Genomic DNA, 18,496 nt, shown 5'->3' with positions numbered 1-18,496 from the left:
AAGGTACCTGCAGAGCGAGTGCAGAGTGATGCGTCGCCTGGTACTCAGAGCCCTCGCTGTGATGTCCAGGAGACCCTTGATGGTGAGCAGGGGCAGGCGGCTGAAACCATGCTGGCGGGGTGGGTCTGGGTGGGGTGTGCAAGGTAACACAGTAGCTTGGACTTGGCTGGGCTTCAGGAGCTGTGGTAGCTGCTCCCAGCTCTCCTGCCTGCGTGTTCACCTGCCCGAGTCCTTTGGGGCAGGCCTTTGGCTCCTGGACCCTGAGGCAGCAGCGTGGGCTCAAACTGTTGGAGCGGTTTTGGCAGAGCTGCCTTTTACGGCTTCACACCACGGCGTTATGTTCCACGCAGGCCAAAAGAATGGAGTTCTTGCTGCCAAGGTTTACAGAGCTACTGCAGGATGCAGATGGGGAGGTGGTCAGGATGACCCTATCTGTGCTCAGAAGGATGCTCCTGACCATAGACATCCCGATTGCCAGCCCCATCGCTCTGCCGCTGGCTGAGGCGCTCCGGCCACTCTTTGACAACGTAAGGCTTTGTACAATCCACCCTCCCCTCCTCACAGGCGCTGGGTGCTGCCAGGAAACTTTGTGCCCTGCAGGTTTTCAGACCCATACCCAGGTGGGCATGGAGCAGCTGGTGCTGAGGTCTTGCCCTCTTCCTTTCCACCAGGAGTCCAGCTACGTGCAACTGCTGTCCATTCGCCTCTTCCGAAATGTGATGGAGTTTGTATCGGAAGCGGGAAAAAAGCCACTGGAGGCGCATGTACAGCAGAGCTTGCTCCCACTGCTCTACCACTTGCATGATGAGAACCAGCGCGTGGCAGAGGTGAGGATTCCTGACCTGCTGGTTTCCCCCGTGGGAGGTGGCTCGGCTGCCTCCTGCCCTGGCGCCTCGCGGACTGCGCTGCTCCAGCTTCTTCCTGGCCTTGGCTACAGAGCAGCAGCTCCGGGGCTTTCTGTCCTGCTGCCCCGGCAGCACCAGGTGCCCGACGTGGGGGTTGCCCCACTCCTCTGCCTGGGCACCAAACCTGCCGACGGAGGCGTTCGCCCAGCTGCTGCATCTTGCCATCGGGGCCCAGGAAAGGCCCTGAGCCTTGCCCAGGTGCAGGGCACGCAGGTGCTGTGGCCTGGGCAGCGGTGCCATCTCCCAGTCTCTGCTGCTCTGCAGGCCTCTCAGGAAACCATGCTTCAAGCTGCCACATTCCTGAAGAAGAGGAAGCTCATGCGGCTGCTGAAGAGGCAGCAGACATGGGCGGTCGGCGAGTGCCTGGTAAGGATGGCTGCGAAACCCCAGCCCCAGGCTGGACAAGCCCCCAGCCCCCAGTGCCCAGTGTGTGGGGCGGCCAGCTGTGCCCCTGACCACTGCTTGAGCCCATCACCGCCAGGCTGTACCCCAGACACGCTCCCGTCCCTTGGGTGAGCGGCCCTGCAGGCTCTCCTGCTGTCTCTTCTCCCTCCCTTCCCGAGCCCGGGGGTGCCGACGGAGCCCCAGCCTAGCTGGGCTTTGGTGGCAGGCTGGCACCACAGCTCCCCGGGGAGCACCCAGCCCTCTGCTCCCTCCAAACCCCAGCACCAGCCGGCTGATGGCCGGGCATCGTGGGTGTCCTGGCAGGGGAGGCCAACGCTGGGCATATGGACTACTCGGCCAAGGGGGAGAGTCTGCACTAACCCTTCCCTCCATCCCCTTGTGCTCTCTCCAGTTGACGGAGCCCAGCAGCAGAGCAGACGAGTACGTGCTGCAGTCCCTGCTCTACCTGCAGAGCCCACAGGAGTCAACGCGAGAGGCGGCCGTCAGGTTCATTGGTGAGTCACAACCCCCCAGGGGTCCCTCCCTGCCCCACTGCAGCTCAGCCCCAGCCGCGGCTGCTGCACCGGCATCAGGAATCGGCCCTGTGGCTGTGGAACACCGACTACACGATGCGGAGCCCGTGGGTCTCTCTGCTGCCCTCTCCCTCGCCTGCCCTTGGAACGCCCCGGGCTCAGCCCTGTCAAGGGCAGGAAAGCGTGCAGCAGGGCTGTCGTGGGGAAGCTGCGCTGCTGGGCTAGCGGGATTTCTGATGGGCTGCTTGTTCCTAGGGCTCGCTGGGCGACGGATGAGGTATCGGGAGAAGGAGCTCCAGATCATCTACAATGGTGAGTGGGGGGCAGCGGGACATGGCGGGGAGGAGGAAAGACCCTGGGCAGGGAGCTGGAATCCCTGCCCCGGCCAGGGAGGCTCTGCTCCCTGCATGGATGAGGGGCTGGCGTGGGCAGAGCAGAGAGAGATTTCAGGGGCACGTGGGATATTCGTGGCCAGCACCTTGCGGCCGATCCCGTTGGCCCCTGATCCATCCTGGCCATGGGGAGAGCTGGGTAGGGCGGCCCGGCAGGAGGGGTGCCTGGGGTCCCCGCAGATGCGGGCTCTGACCTTGGCTCTGTTCCTCTCTCTTCCTCCAGCCCTTCAAGGCATGACAAATGACATCAGCCCCTCCGTCTCAAACCTGGCAGCTCAAACCCTCTTGCTGCTAAGAGGTACAGAGAGAAGACCTTCCTTTGGCCTCAGGCTGCAGGTGCTGCAGGACCAGCTCCACCGGGCATGGCATAGGCGGCCTTCTCTCCAGGACAGTGGCTGGCTGTGCTGCTGGAGCTCTGTGCAGAGGTGATGCCAGGAGCTGCGTGTGCTGGGCCACCTGAGCCTGCAGGGAGGGCCGGGTGGCTCCCGGCCTCTCCCTGTCCACGGGACAGCTCTTCTGTCACCCAGCAGGGGAACATGCAATCCCTGGTGTTGTGCACCGAGACCCTGGAGCATGAAAGGCCGAGACCGATTAAAGGCTTTAAAAGCTGCGTAACTTCCTTCTTTTTAAGGGGAGCTGAACCTAACAGCTGCAGCTGCCAACACTCCGTACAGATGCAGAAAGCAAGCTCTGGAGGAAAAAAGAAATGGTCTCTGAGCATGGGACTCTGGAGAAGGTGCTGCCTTGTGCACGTCCTTCCCTTGTGGAGTAAACCCGCGGCAAACCCGGAAGCAACCAGGACCCTCCTCAGGAGAGAGTAACCAGCCATGATGGCTTTCCAGCAGCCAGTGGCAGCACTGGACACGCCACAGCCCGTGGCCTGGCCACAGGTGCCAGCTGCTCCGCCAGCCTGCAAGAGCAAGAGGAAAGGAGAGGAAAAGCTTTTTCCCTTCCGTGCATCCGCTCTGCAGCGCTCACATCTTGTGCCAAAAGACAAGAGCTGTGTGAAGAGATGGAGGGGAATGCGGGCAGCCCTAATGTAATCATAGAAGCACACTGTGGGGTGGGAGGTAGAGAAGGGAGCTGTTGAGATGTATAAATGCTGTATGTGGTATATGGATGATTTTGCATGAGATTGCTACCTTGCTTTCTCAGCAACCACCCACGGCTGGTTACGGCAATCCCTACACACTGTCACCATGATTGGTTTTACATGTACCCTCAGAATCTAGTCCAGTGGTTTGCAGGGGAAGCTGTTCTGGTCTAGCGTGGATCTGGAGATCTGGCTCTGGGGCTGATCACAGACTGCTCGACTGTCTCCACTTTGTGACAGAAAGGCTGTGCTGGCAGCCAGGGAGCTCAATAGCCGAGAATGGACATACCCAATAAAAAAGTAATGCAGCAGGCTCCCATGGTGGCCATGCACCATTGCTGTCGCCTTTCCAGCTTTTTATCGTGATGACCGGGATTCAAGGCAGAGATGTTGCTGGAAACCCTTTACCATGGGAGCTGTCACCCTGCTCTTATCTCTCTAATCCCCGTGTTGTAGTTGAGCCAGAAAGGTCGATTTTCTTTCTCTAATACCTACTTTCATGTGAGCTTGTCCTCTGCTGCCTTTGACTCCTTCAATGAGGCTGAAACAGCACAGCCGAAAGACCCACCGCTCTTTGGGCCCTGTAGCTCCTGGGCCAAGAGGCTTTACCTTATGGCGTGTTGTGCCTGTAGCTTCCTATGCTGTTGCTGTGCCCTTCTGAGTAAGGCCTGGCTCTGCCTCCCCATCAGCCCTTTTATGTAGTGAAAGACAAGTTAGATCCCTCTTTCAGCTTCCCCAGGCTGAAAAAGCCCAGCTCTCTCCTCCTCTCCACATAGGCTGTGTCCTCCAGCTCACGATGGTTTTAGCAGCCTTCCTCTGGACTCTCTCCCGTTTGTCTACAACCGTCTTGAACTGGGGGCCCTGAGATTTATGAGATGCAGTCTCCACTGCCAAGAATGGTAATGCTGGCTACACTTGCTAACCAGCACCTCATGGGGCAAAAAAAATGTTATCAGGGCACAGCGGGTTTTAACCAAGTTTCCCTTTTCTGGAGTCCAATGCTAGGGACCTAGGAGACAGCAAAACACACGGTTAGAAAGACATAAGAAGCACATATACCTCACATAAAACGCTACAAAGCTGTTTATTTTTCTTAATGAACTGAGGTACACATTACATGTAAAATGCCACCATCGCTTTAGATGGCACGCAGCCTAAACCAGAACATTTGACTTGGTGGGAAAAGGCACCGCTTTGAAAAACACTTTGTTGCTAGAGGGGCTCAGCTGCTGCACAGGTAAAATAACCAGCCGGTAAGAACAGGAGAGCTGCTGCTACTTCTGTCTGCAAAGTCTTCACAGCTTCTGCTGCAGTTGCACAGGATGGAGCAGAATACCTGCCAGCAGCCAATTCTACATAGCAGGAGGCTGCAAGAGCTACAACTGGTACTCATACAAAACCCTTCTCAAACGGGAGCTGCGCTCTCCCCCAGCTGGTGGTGCAGCACGGGATTTTTCCCTCCACTACCAGCCAGCCACCTCCATCAGAGAACAACCTCACTCACGAGGTTCCCGACTGTTAGGCTTACACACGTTATCCCAGGCCAACAACCTTTACTGACTGTGATTGTCCTCGCCTTGCTCCCTTGCATAAACTGAAAGCAGAAATGCAGCAAATTCACTTGTTGAACCACTGGGACAATCCATTTGACTGACATGGAAACTTGAGAGGCTTTTTAGCATGCTCCCTAGCAAAGCATCACTGTCACCAAACCGAGTGACCGGGTGATCCCAAAAGGGCGCTGACTTCTGCATCAGTCCAACTGAACAGGCCTTTGGCAGGACAGTGGGGGGGAAAAGTTTCTTTCATGACGGTAAAACACAAGAAGAAACATAACCTTTCTTTTACCACCCTACAACCCCCATCTTTGTGCCTCTCTCTGCACAGACCCACTGAGTCTGCTGTTAGAAGCAGCTGGTGTTCACGTGGAAATAACCACCTCCTCTTCTTTTATTTGAGCACTGATTGCATCAGACAATTTGAATCTTCAGAAATTACTATTTGAAAAGGGAAGATTTTCCCAAGGAACGGCAGAGTTTATGCACAATCTGCAGCTCATGTAATGCAGGTTACAAAACCAAGATTTTTTTTTTTTTTTTTTGCGAGCAGAGAGGCACAGAACTGCACAGAACAAAAAAAATAAAGACAGAAATGCAGTACAGACCACAGCTGTGTGACATTTATAAAAGTTAAAACTGTTTTTCTTCCTCAGAACTCCAAAGCAAGCCGTGACTTACTTCGGTTGTTACTCAGCTTCAGGACAAAGTTTTTGCCTTTCAAGTCTCAGTTGCAGCATCTGGTTTTGTCCTCTAATCCTAACCATGCTGGGAACTGGATCCCAGGCTGACCTCATTTTTCTCGCTCCCATCAATGCCTCACTAAGAAGATGAATATTACTTGTACTTCAAAACCCAAACGTCAAGTAAACACCAAGAAGAGCGTGGAGGACTAAGTTGTAGTTTGATCAAAGGGAGGTATTTTCCCATAGTTTTTCCTTATTCTTTTGAGCTCACTGGTATTGAAGTCCTTGGATTTCTCCGTATTTTAGTATACGATTTTCCAGTGAGTTGGCTGCTCACAGTTTTTCTCTTTTTCACCACAAAATCGGTTGTAAGTTGTTTTTGGATCAAATCCCAAGATTTCCCTTTCCTCATGGATCCGGAAGGAAAATGTAGAAACTGAGGTGCCTATAAAATACCTGCGAAAAAAATCAGAATGGGTTTGTGAAGGGGGCCAGTTTTTAAAATGCAAGTAATCAATTTCAGTCCAATGAACTTTAATGTTCATTAAAATTATATGGTAATGAAATTGTCATATATATTTTATCTATACAATGTAACTATTTTACATGCATTTTTAATATATATATCTCAATTATATAATATCATGTCATATATGGTTTGCAAACAACTATATCTGGGTAAAAACCACTATTCAGTTTCATGACAGTAAGATTTGGCTCCTCAAAGAAAAGTCGAATTTACTACCTCGCGTGCGCGCAGATCCACTGGTCAATCACAGCCAAGCCCCCATCTTTGTAGAGTTCCAGCTCCTCCCAAGAGGGTTCAAACCTCACCATCTCAGGCAGCAGTTTCTTCAGCAATTCAATCTCTGAAAAAGAGAAAGATGCAAATTTATTTTTACGTTATAAAGAGCAACTCGTTGCTGTCAAAAGATGTAAGCGATTAAGGAAACCCTGAGTCAACAGTTACAAAGCAAAGCGAAGCCCAAATCTACGTACAAATTTTACAACACGTTTGCCAAACGTCAGAGTATTGTAGACGGAGGGGGGCAAACTTACACCGGTTCTCACAGAAGCCGTGCCCTGCAGGGCTATTCTAGCATCATGCATTGAAACGGATCCCTAGGAAACAGCTGCCCAATCCTGTTCAATTCCCCGTTCAATGATGGAGGCATACGAACTTCCAGTCATTTGTAAAAACCAAGTGGCAATTGCTGCCCTCATTGTCAGAGGTGATCAGTCCTAAACTGACTATAATCTGCCTACCCTCCTCGACAGCATCAGTGGCTATAAAAACTTTTTCAAGTTTATGCGTCTCCAAGAGGCTGCGGATTTTCTTTACTGCTCCTTGCAGGGAAGGCACGTCTTCTCTGTGACCCCAAACGAAGTCTTTCCTTCTGAGATGAACCCCAAGGTATGGGCCACCTAGAGCTGTGCCCGTCTTAACCTAAGAGAGAAAGATCAATAAACTTTAACACTTGAGAACACCACTATTCATTCACACTGAAAAGCCTGGAACACATAATCTCTAGATAAGGCCCTGAATTCCTCCAGTCACAGAAAATCATTTTAAGGTATGGCTTGGCAGTGTTTCAGGACACTTATTGCAGCGTTTTGATCTTGGGTGGCCTGCATCATACAGGAGAAATCAGAGTGCAAAATCTTTGTAAGCAAAAATTGCTCTCCTTGACCACATCCACAACTGGCAGTTTGCAGCTGAACTTTACACCCACAGATGCTGCTGAATACAAGAAGAAATACAGGCTTCCTTTAGCGAAATGAGGGTAGCAGAAGCCTGGCACCCAGAACCAGTCAGCCACATCTCAATAGACTCCGTTAACTCATGTCACACAGGGAGAAGAGAGTGCAGCAGGAACGTGCGTGTCCACCTCGATCTGAGCAGGGAGAACTAGATTCACATCTGTCTTCCAAAATTCCCTGCAATAAAAAAAAATTGCTACATTTGTTATGGGAAATAAGACTGTTGTGATTTTACCTTCATCTGTGTCCAGTCCTCCTTGTAATGAGTCCTGTCTGCCTCATCCGTGGATTGAAGATACTTGTTTCTAAACTCGTCTCCCACTACACGGAGGTGTTTAGCAAACACCATGCTCCGACGGGTCTGTTGGAGTAAGAGCAGATACCAAGTCAGAAAAAGGGAGAGCTAAAAATGACTAAATGGAGATAGTTTCACATACACAGAGGTTCCAGGATGCAGTTACTTCTGATACATTCATGCAGCACTACAAGCAATAATTTCTAACCTTTCATCTGAGCTTTAACTGTTTATTCCTAATCATAACCACACCTATAACCAGTATACTCATCTGACCCTGCAATATATAGGTGTACGGGGTAGACTCTAGTCATTTACTCAACAGAACAGATAATACACCAAATTGAACACTCCAGCAATACACCTCATCTTTGGAAACAAAAGCTGGGCAAAGAGACTTCAGCTTGCAAAACACTTGTAAGAATAAAACCCGCTTAAAAAAGCGCCTGTGTCTAGCCACAGACGCTCCTATCTAATTCAGTGGAAAAACGATGAAAAAGGAATTATTTCCTGCACCTGTGGATAATAACCTCTTTCCAAGATTTTGTGATGCAGTTACCACCGCACACAGTCACAGGTAGCCTTCTTATTAACAGGCACACACAAACCAGGAAATCCCAGGTGACTTACACTGCTCAGCAATTTGGTCTAATTCTTATTTTTATACGAGTCCCTAGTCTGATAGTGATGGGCACCAAAGAAGGTGCAATGAAAACACTTCCCTCCAATTTCCAACGGCCTCTCTTTTCTCAGCATGGTGAAGCCCACAGTGCACAGATTTCGCTACACAACAGAGAAGCTAGACAGAGCACTACTGGCACTCCAAGCCACAGCCACACCGATTGCGCCTTCGCCTCGCTCTAGCAAAGGGGCAGGAACTAGAATGTGCCAGCCTTTTTTTGTCTTTTCCCAGAGCAGCTGTTTCTCCATATGCCAGACTCATTGTGGTTGAACTGGTGCCTCCTCTGTATCGCTCAGTAAGACACAGAACAATTTAGATCCATCATGCTGGTACCTAGAGATCCACACCCCTCTAAATGTTTAGTGGAAGTACAAGCCTGCTCTTCTAGCATCTTTCAAGAGATCAGCACTGGCTTTCTAATCCCATCCCAAATCCTCCAGCAAAACATTTATATCAAGGGAGGATATCTGTCTGCTGCAGAACACTCATGCTGCAGTTCAGAGACACATTTTCCTTCCTTTTTGTAATATGCCAACACAATACAATCCTGTCAAGTCATCGTGTACCTCACCCAAGATGCGATCAACACAGTATGCCCAAGAGACACCAAACAAGCGTATGCAATGCATGGCAGAGCGCTGTGAATGCTACACTTGTGTCAAACACTCTCAACTTCATCCTGATGGACTGCATGACTGCCATGTCACGTGTGGCACCCACACAGTATGCTGTGCCGAGTTTTTCCTGGGCACAAAGCACTCCTCTGACAGCAACTGTTGTGGATGAATGCTTATTCTGGAAGACCATATGTAAAAAAGAAAACAGATGAATGTGTCAACCTCCATTGATACACTTTCTAAAGCGGATGCTCTCTGTATCTGGTTATCCTCTTATTTAAAGTATATGTTTCAAATCTGCACGTGCAATATTATCACTCTTTCCAACTACCTCCAAGTTTTGCTGCTTCTCCCTTTTTGTCTGCAAAGAAACAAACAGAAGGGAGAGATGCTTCTCAGAGGTGGATGGAAAAAGACAAGAAGCCATGGGACCAAGCTGCAGCAAGCAACTTCTGTTTGGCTATCAGCAAAACCTCTTGCCCTAAGAATGGCACGGTCACTGGGCAGGCCCCAGAGAGATGGTGGATCTCCATCTCTGGGGACTCTCCACCTTCAGCTGAACACAGCCCCAAACCACCAGATCAAGTTCTGAAGCGCAAACCTTGAGGCAGGGCTGCCGAGACACCTCCCCACCTGAATTTTTCTGTAAGTCTAAGTTTGGGAAACAGGCAAACAAATAAAATCTGCGTTGGTTATGCTCCCTTTCATGCATATGAATTGAATTAGTGGTACAGATCCTCTAATTCTTTGAGATCATCCCCCCAAAATGGTGAAAGCAAATGCAAAACTGTTGGCTTTTCTAGAGTTGTCCTTAGAGAGCTTTCTGCTTCCATATAGATCATCAAGCGTTCATGTGTTCTTCATGCTACACTGATGCTCTTCAAGGGATTCAACAGTTTCTTCTAAACCATTTTTGGGAGGTCTTTCCTGCTCCATGGTTGTTCAACCATTAAGAATCCCAAACCAATACCTTTCAGCTTGCAGTGGTAGAGAAGCCTAGACAAAAATGATGACAACAGAGCGAGCAATGCAGTTCAATATTAAATTCAAGTATTTTTGGACACCAAATACATAGGTTGGTTGTAAAGGGAAGAGGTCTTTTTACAATTTAAAAACTTCTTTGAGACAGACGGCATCTGTTAGCATGATTTATAAAGAACTCCAGATGTTATCCAGAGAGTTATTAAGGAAAAAAAAAAAACAAACAGAAAGCATGTGGGTAGTTAAAACTGAAATACAAGAAAGTCTCCCAAAGTGCTCGGTGTTACCTTGAAACCTGTGGGAATGTTGCCGTCAAAGCCAATGGGGAGACAGTTAGGACAATATTGAGCGCTTCCGGGAATTTTTTTAAAAAGCCTAATGTTGAGGCTGACTAGACAAGACACTGCTCAAAGGCAATTTCCTTCTGATTGCAGATGCACAGGGGACGTCCTTCTAAATGCTACACCCTGCAGCACCGAGTCTTTGGGGACAAGACACCAGGAGAAATTCCTCCATTACATTAACCCACAGCAGCCTGAAGACCATCCTTAGCACATACTGCTGAAACATAAGACACAAGTTGTTTTTGAGAAAAAAAACCCAAGGCAAAACTGAAGCGCATATTGGTTATCAAATATTTATCAGAACCAAGTACAAAGTCTAGAGAAGCTAACTGGAAAATACTCACATTCCAATAATCTCTCCCTCCGTAGTGGTCATGAAGAAGGTTTTCAGCTCTGTCTAACATCACTGACCTATTAAAAATTGTAAAACTGAGTGCAGTTCCCTTAGGAATAGAATTTATATTACGATGTTTCTTTATACAGTTGCCAGGATAAAGCACAGACTATGATCTGTTTGCAAAGGAAGTACGGGGAACAAGGGATAGGCTGCCAATCTGTTCTGTGTAAAGCAAATTGTGACCCATAGCCTGCTGGGGAGAGAAGGGAACTATGCCACTGCGTGTTCCTGCTCTCCTCCTTAATAAATGGTACTCTTAATTGTGACAGTTACACACAAACAAGCATTAATAATCCCTCACGCAGTCCTCACAGTAGTTGCTGCTGGAGAAATACGATTGCCAACAGAGGATCCAAAGGGGAGAAATGACCTAGGAGATGATGCTCGGCCTCGGAGCAGGCAAGAGCCTCTTGGAGGAAGCAGGAGTCATGCTCACAAAAGCAAAAGCAGGGAAGGAGTTTTCCACATGCAGAACAACATGTCCTACAGTAAAACAACAGATCAAAGAACACATAGACACTACGAAAACGTGTGTCAACAACTAAGCACACATTTTAAAATGAAAATTTTTCACCAACATGAAAACAGCCTGTGCTTTTCATAAATACACACAGTTCAGGATTGTGTATTTGAAATGTAATTGCACTATCCAAGTTCTAAGAAGCAGAAGAGATTTTGAGAGTATCCAAGAGCATAGGGGATGTAGGATTAGTTTGTGCTCTGAGCACACCGAATATGAGCAAACACACAGAGAAATGCTTCTGCTGAAGGGGTCAAAATCGTTATCTGGACCTTCTTCTACAAAAATGAGAGGAAGCAAATAACCAATCAACTTTAGATTATCACTAGATAACTTTAGATTATCACTAGATTATCACTGGAAAATAGACTAGGCTCTGCTGGTGGAGAAGGAGCACTGCATTTAACAGGAAGCTTGGAGGTAAATCAGATTAATAATCTAAATGTATCAAGAAGATTCTTCTAAGTGACCAGACCTGAAGTAATAATACAGTATTAGGACCATACAACTGACTGTCTGGCCAAAAGGGCAATATGGGAGATGAGAGGCCATGGTGCACAAGTCCCCATAGCCACCAGGGATTCCAGCTGTCCCCAAGTAGCCTGGGAAAGCACCACAGCAGGATGCGACTAAGCAACTGCGGCTTGAGACACTGTCAAAGACACGAACCAACTGGCAGGGAGTTAGGTTAGCTGACGTTGTCTTGAGTAAGCAGCAAGACAAGGACCAAAATCTCGCAGCAGAAGAGCTACTCTGTGACAGTGGCCATAAATGCACTCAGCTTCAGCATCCCACTGGATCAGCAATGGTGAAAGAAATTTTACTGCAGTTGCATTCTGGACTACGCAAAAATGGAGAAGTAGTGTCCAAGTGAAGAAAACTGAAAGGCTCATCAATTCCATGAAGTTAAACAGAAAAAGACAATAAAGAAGTTGCACAAATTCTTTTTTGACCAAGAAATAAAGGCCTTGAATCTAATGACAATCTTCCTTCCAATACAAAGAAAAAGGAAATTAAAGGTTTACCAAGCACTTGGAGACAGTAACATCACGATGGAAACAGCGAATGTAATTTTTTTTTAGCTGTGCACTAGGTGGATGAGTTGGGAAGATTCACGTGCCAGGACTACTTTTTACAGGGGAACTTATCAGAGGACGTGTCTCAAACCAAAGTGTCCATAGGAAGCATCCAGCGATGGAACAGCTAGACAAAACAAACCAACACTTGGCTGCATTCACCCAACAGCTGTCAAGAAACTTAAGAAGGAAGCAGGGATAAATGTCCAGTTCTCATTGTAGAGGGAGGTTACGAGTGGAAGGGATCTGCTTTTCACCATATTGCTTACCACCCCACAAAAGGGTGTGAACTTTGGGGTGACACAGCTTGCCAATCATTTTAAATTGCTCAGAGCAGAAAAGGCAAAGGAAAATTGTGAAGAATTAGAGAAGTTTGATGACTGGACAAAAAAGTAGCAGATGAAATCTAATGTAGGAGTGCATCCAGTAAAAAAAAAAAATACTGGCTTCATCTGATAACTAAAGGGCTCTATGCTAACCATCGATGCTCAGGAATGAGGACAGTTTGATGAAAACGTCAAGGCATCATCAAACCTCATCAGAGGTCAAAAAAAGAACTTGTATACTAGAAATTACCAGAAAAAGAAGAGGGCACTAAACAGAACGTGTCATTATACCAATACATAGTGGGTTTACCCACACCCAGTGTGCAGGATCCAGTTGAACTGTAAAGGTTCAGAGAATGGCAGTGATGACCGAAGGTACGGAATGGCTTTCACGCAAAGAACAACTCATGAAACTAGGACTTTTCCCACTGCAGAGGGGCCATCTGAGGGGGAATATGATAGAGATGTAGAATCACGCATGGTGTGGAGGTGAACATGGAAAAGCTGTTTGTTCACTGTCTCTTCCACTATATGAACTAGGGGACATTAGATGGAACTTGCAGGTAGGAGTTACAGAAGGAGGTGGATTTTCATACGATGTACAGTTAAAGTGCAAAACCTTGAAGTCTTGCCCCAAGATTTTGTGGATACTAACAGTGCGCGTGCGGGTTCAAAGGGAAGCTGCACAGATCCATGGACTCACTGAAGAATATGAAAGATAGGAAAATCACTTTTGGCTCAGAAAATCCCTACAACCACAAATCTGACGGGCATGACAGGACTCAAGGGAGGGATAATACACATTGCCCCGTTCTTACACTTTTCCCCACACATCTGATTTTAGCCACTCTTGGATTTCACACACTAAACTAGACCAACTTTAACATGAGCCACTAGTTTTAAGACAAACCACTGCAGCTGCCCTTACATTGCAGCTATGTTGGTACTTCTTCCTACTCCAGCTGACTGAGAAACGTGACCTTGTGGATAAAGCACCTCATACGTGGGTCAGGAATACTTGGGCACCACTCCTAATTTTTCTCTTTGCCTTCCTCATCCGCAGACCTTTGATAGTTGCCATGAAAGAGTTAACTGTAAGGCTAAACACAGAGAGCTGTATGGCTTATTTAATCCAGTTTTCTGCTATCGCTGTTGAAGATTATGGTATAACTCCTACAAACAGGAGAACATCCCTGCTAAAAAACAGGACTTTGCTCCCTCTGCTCCCAGTGGGAGGTACTACAGATCCCTAGTGCTCTGCTTAGGGGAACCTTCATCTCATTTCCAATTAAATCATCTCAATGTCAAGTTTTTGGATGTTTTTGCTTTCATGGCAAAACTGCACTTCAGCTTACACGGTTTCTGTTTCTCCTATAGATTTACTCCCCTGATGTATTCATAGAGTGTGATCATTTCCTGTTCTCCCCTGTACCCCAGCAGCTTTTTTGTTTGCTATGATGTCTTCAGTTGTTACAGCATCACAGCTGACTGGAAATACTTTGCTACTGGGATAACGTAAGCACGCTCCGTCTCTCATATGAGAGCTTTCCTTTCCTCTGACCATGCTAGTAGCATCTCAGAGCAGAAAGACGGAACATGCTGCTTGCTTTCTCTAAACCCGGCTCCCGTTATTGAGGATGGACAAGACCAGGCACTGCACCTCATGATCTGAGACGTGGGCTTGGGAACTCTGATTCCACTCTGTTTGTTTCATCTTGACCCAGCATCGAAGGGTAAAGGAAGGAAAAGGTAAATTCAGGGTGACAAGGACATTTAGCTACATGAGAGAGAATACGAAGGAGCTCAAGGCTATTTCCTCTTAGGTTTTAGCACTGCAGCATTAACCTAACTTAGGTGTTTCTTAGTGTAAATTCCTTTTCTAATGATTTTAACAGATTACAATAACTCAGTGATGAAGTACCACAACATTGGGACATAGCCTGTAACTTCCCCCTGCTCTTCCCACCTGGCAATGGGTTTGCAGGCACACAACGCAACAATAAATAATAATACAAGGCAACTCACTGTGCTGAAGTGTTCTTCAAAAGGATGGGCGCCACAATAGAGGCAGATCCTTGGACAGACAAACAAGAGACATTTAGGCCCCGTGTTTCCTCGTAACCCCAGAACCATCCCCTGAAAGAGAACACAAAGTACTGGTCCACAGGCTTGTATTTTAAATTAATGCCATGTATATAATGAATCAAGCACACAGTATACCCTAGAAAGATGATACATAATGTAAATAAACCAGCCAGCTCCTTTATACTGTTTTTGTGTGAAACAACAACTTTCTAAAATTAGATCTTCTAGTACCAATAGAACATTTTATTACCGATGGGTTTTAAAAAGAAAGCGAACCCCAAGCATCCAGTGATTCACAGACAACGCTACAATAACTGTTCTGTTACAGTAGGCAAATGTCTCATTGAATGCAACTAAAAAGAAGACTGAAAGGACTGCTAGAAGTCACCTGTAGTACTCATGTTTGTCTTTGGAGTACATAAGCTGATCAATGCATGGCCTTTCATCTATTTTTTCTTCCCATGTTCCTTCTTTCCATCCTTCTGCGTAGCCTTGTAGGACATAAATCTGTTCGATGAAGGGCCCACCTGACTCTGAGCAGAAGGCAAAGTATTAGTGAGTACGAAAAAAACCACATGATAAAGATATGAACTAGCATTATTTGCAATTTAAAATCTGCTAGAAATGCTAATATTACACTACTCTCTCCCTTCCCTGTTTTCCCTATAAAAAAGAAAAGGAAGCTCTGCGTGAGCCGGAAAAGCTAGAAGGGTCAGGGATGTGACAACCTGCTACTCCCACCCATCTATGCATGACTTCATGTGCGAAACAGAATTGAATTGCCATGGAAATGTAAATTCAGAAGCTGGTAAAACACACCATGAAGCACAGAGGTTTCCAGTGCTGTAAGTAGCTGCTATGGGAAGAGCGCGTCCAAGAAAATGACAAGTGTAAGCCCTTCTTCCCCGAAATTCCAGGGTTTTAAATGGTTTTACCTGAAAGGTAGGGGACAACGAACCCTTCAGAGCCCTTTGCAGAATGTGACATTTGGTGGCCTTTGCTGAAAAAGTCTGTGACACTGTTGCAGATTTTGGCATTTGGTGATTAGCTCAACATGGCATTAAATCCTACAGGAACCAACCTCACAGTTTCCATATTCTTAGGGAAAGCTTTTCTCACATACCATTTTGTACACAAAAAACCAGGGGATAAGTATTTTGAGTATGTGCAGTAACAACAATGAAAAAGTAAGTTCACCAAAGAACCCGCTGTACAGCTTTTACTGTCCAACCGCCTCCAGAAAAAGGTGGCTTGTCTGTATTTCAACAGAGAGCTGCAGGCTGCCTCTCTCTCCTTCAAGGGTTGTTGCTACAGCCAAAATTATGCAGAAGTATCTTTGACTTTAACCAGAGGCATTAACTGTCATTCTTTGGGGTCCCTAGGAAGTCGAGGGGTCAACAGTGCTACATCAAATGAGCTGCCAAATGATTGGGTTATTTCAGCCCAGTGGTTTGTTACTCAGCACAATTCTTTCCCATCCCTCCTCTCACCACCTTTAACTTTTTTTATTTCACATGTAACGATAAAAGCACATATAGGGATAAACCTGCAATGAAACCACCTCAAATATTTAGTCAATTGTAGATTGTACGATTCCATACTCTTACCTGCGAGGAACTGCTCGTATTCAATGACAGGGATGTTCCTGTTGAGGCTTGGAAGATCAAAGAAGTCAGACCAAGGAATCCGGACCTGAAGGATGTCGGGGCTCTGCCAGTGATAGAGACGTCCCCAGGGAGGCAGAACTAACACCCAGTTTTCACTTTTCAGCAAGGTCTTTAGAAGGGAAGCAATGCGAATGTAGACATCTCTGCGAAGGTTGAATCCTTCAGGAGGATTTACATCGTACAAAAGGTACCTGGGGAGAACAAAGCAATATAATTACTGTGGGGAGTTTAAAAACTTGTATATGGTGGTGGTGGGTGTTTACCCCATGATCACGTGGCACAGTTCTACTGGGATGGAAACTTCCACGAGTTTGTAGTACTCAGAAGATGGAAGGGGTGCAGTAGAGGAAGGTCGAGTGCATGCTGCAGGGGCTGGGGGGGGTCACTGGGGTCTCGTTGCGGGACATCGCCGAGTGGCACATGCCACGAGCCTTTCCCACGGTGAGGAGGGATGCAGGGGGGCGAGGGGTGAACCCCTTGGATGTCTCGCACATCCCAAGGGTAACGTGGTGTGTGGTGAGAACGGTGAAACTGGCACGTTAATTGGGCTAATTCCCGTGAGCCGAACATGAGGGAGGACATGTCCTGGAGGGATGGGGAACAAGGGTGCTCGTCACCTGCCCTGCGGTGGGGGTCCCCAGGCCTGGGGGACACCCGAGTGTCCCGGTGGGCGGCAGGGGCTGACCCCGGCGGGCAGGAGCGGCCGGGGGTGCTGCTGCCCGGGCTCGGCCCTGCCGGGGCCCATGGTGGCGGGGGGGGGGGGGCCGCTCCTCACCGGGTGCGCGGAGCGCTGCGCGGCGGCGGCGGGCAGCGAGGATGCGGCGTGGCCGGCGCGGAAGGCGGCGGGGGGCGGCTGGGCGGCGGCGGGCAGCGGGGGGGCGAGCGCGGCCAGGCCCAGCAGCAGGAGGAGGAGGCAGCAGCCGGGGCCTTGCGCCGCCATCTCCGCGCCACGTCCGGGGCGGCCCCGGCGGCGGCCCGGCCCCTCGGTGCGCGGGCGGGAAGCGGCGGCCGCGGAGCAGCCCCCTCAAAAGAGGCCCGCGGTCAGGGGCCGGAGGCTGGCGCCGATGAGCCGGTTCAGCTCCTCCAGGATCTCCAGCTCCTTCTGGTACATCTGCGGGAGAAAGGCGCAGGAGAGAAGCCAGGGTCAGCGGCACCGGCTCAGCGCCTGCCGGGACCGGCATCAACGCCGGCCACAGCTCTGCACAGCCGGACCCGCGGGTTCCCCGTCACGGGGGGAGTGTGTGTGTGTGTGTGTGTGTGTGCGTGTGCGAGACACGGGGATGCTTCCCACCCCGGTACGGCCAGACACCGCGCACCTACCCGGCCCCGGGGCACCGCCGTACCTGTTGCCACTCAGGTTTTGTGTTGTGCCGGTAGCCAAGCAAATGGCACAGCCCGTGGGCCGCCGTCACCTGCGCGAAGAGGCGAGAACAAAGGACACGTATTAAGGGACGCAGCCCCACGCCAGCAGCTCGCCTGCGCGGGCAGCCCGGGCACCAGCGAACGACCGGGGGTACCGGGGCTAACCCCGTACCGGTCACCTGCCGTTCTGTCAGACCTTGCCGAGAAAAGCCGGTACTCTGCCGAACAACGAGGATCCGGCAGCGTCCGAACTCGCCAGGTACAATAAACAAGTTTTAAAACGCAGAGCGACTCTTTCAGGGTAAACGGTAAGATCATCGCCTCCTTGTTTAGCCCGGCCGGGTGAGGAAAGCGGCAGCCGCTCCTCTGCCCCCGGGGCCACCCCGGGGCTGTCCTTCCCTGCAGCGCGGGGCCAGGGGCACGGCTGCCCGCTGCCCGCCGGGCTCACCGCCAGGACGCTGTCGAAGTCCTCCCCGGTGGCGCGGCACTGCTGGTAGATGTACTCCACCCCCAGGAAGATGTCCCCCAGGTTGTACTCGTCCCGGCAGCTCGGCCGCGGCAGCTCCCCCGCCGCGACCCGGTGGAAGGGGAAGGAGAGGACGTCGGTGGGCTCCGGGCGCTGCCGGTACGCGCCGTTAAGACGCCGCATCAGCCCGTTACCGGCGCAGACCAGCCCCACGTCGAAGCGAGAGGCGCCCAGGGCGGCCCGCAGGGCGCACACGGCGCGGCGCAGCGGGGCCCGACGGACCGGCACGGCCCGCTGGGCGTTCCGCAGCACCACGCTCATGGCGGCGGCGGCGGCTGCGGGACCCGGCGGAGGGACCGGGCACCCCG

At 49.5% G+C, this 18,496-nt stretch overlaps 2 protein-coding genes across 2 annotated transcripts; both read right to left on the bottom strand.

The window, feature by feature from the left end:
• Positions 1–4,372: 4,372 nt before the first annotated feature.
• POFUT2 (protein O-fucosyltransferase 2) lies at positions 4,373–17,240 on the bottom strand. The gene is given in 10 exon segments (XM_075755839.1): positions 4,373–6,005; positions 6,295–6,418; positions 6,816–6,996; positions 7,546–7,671; positions 10,574–10,640; positions 14,574–14,684; positions 15,022–15,166; positions 16,241–16,491; positions 17,076–17,092; positions 17,094–17,240. Coding segments are annotated over 10 exon segments (1,323 nt in total). The 3' UTR covers positions 4,373–5,851.
• Positions 4,373–18,459, bottom strand: YBEY (ybeY metalloendoribonuclease). Its single transcript, XM_075755840.1, has 11 exons — positions 18,111–18,459; positions 17,644–17,712; positions 17,076–17,411; positions 16,241–16,491; positions 15,022–15,166; positions 14,574–14,684; positions 10,574–10,640; positions 7,546–7,671; positions 6,816–6,996; positions 6,295–6,418; positions 4,373–6,005 (listed from the first exon to the last, which is right to left on the bottom strand). Exons 1-3 carry the CDS (start codon positions 18,447–18,449, stop codon positions 17,325–17,327), a joined length of 495 nt encoding a protein of 164 aa, XP_075611955.1. The 5' UTR covers positions 18,450–18,459; the 3' UTR covers positions 4,373–6,005; positions 6,295–6,418; positions 6,816–6,996; positions 7,546–7,671; positions 10,574–10,640; positions 14,574–14,684; positions 15,022–15,166; positions 16,241–16,491; positions 17,076–17,324.
• Between the last annotated feature and the right edge of the window lie 37 nt (positions 18,460–18,496).

The sequence above is a fragment of the Balearica regulorum genome, chromosome 6, assembly GCF_011004875.1.
Source record: "Balearica regulorum gibbericeps isolate bBalReg1 chromosome 6, bBalReg1.pri, whole genome shotgun sequence".
Classification (NCBI taxonomy): Eukaryota; Metazoa; Chordata; class Aves; order Gruiformes; family Gruidae; genus Balearica; species Balearica regulorum.
Note: the sequence above shows the minus strand (reverse complement) of the source record. Positions and strands in the feature narration are given on the sequence as shown.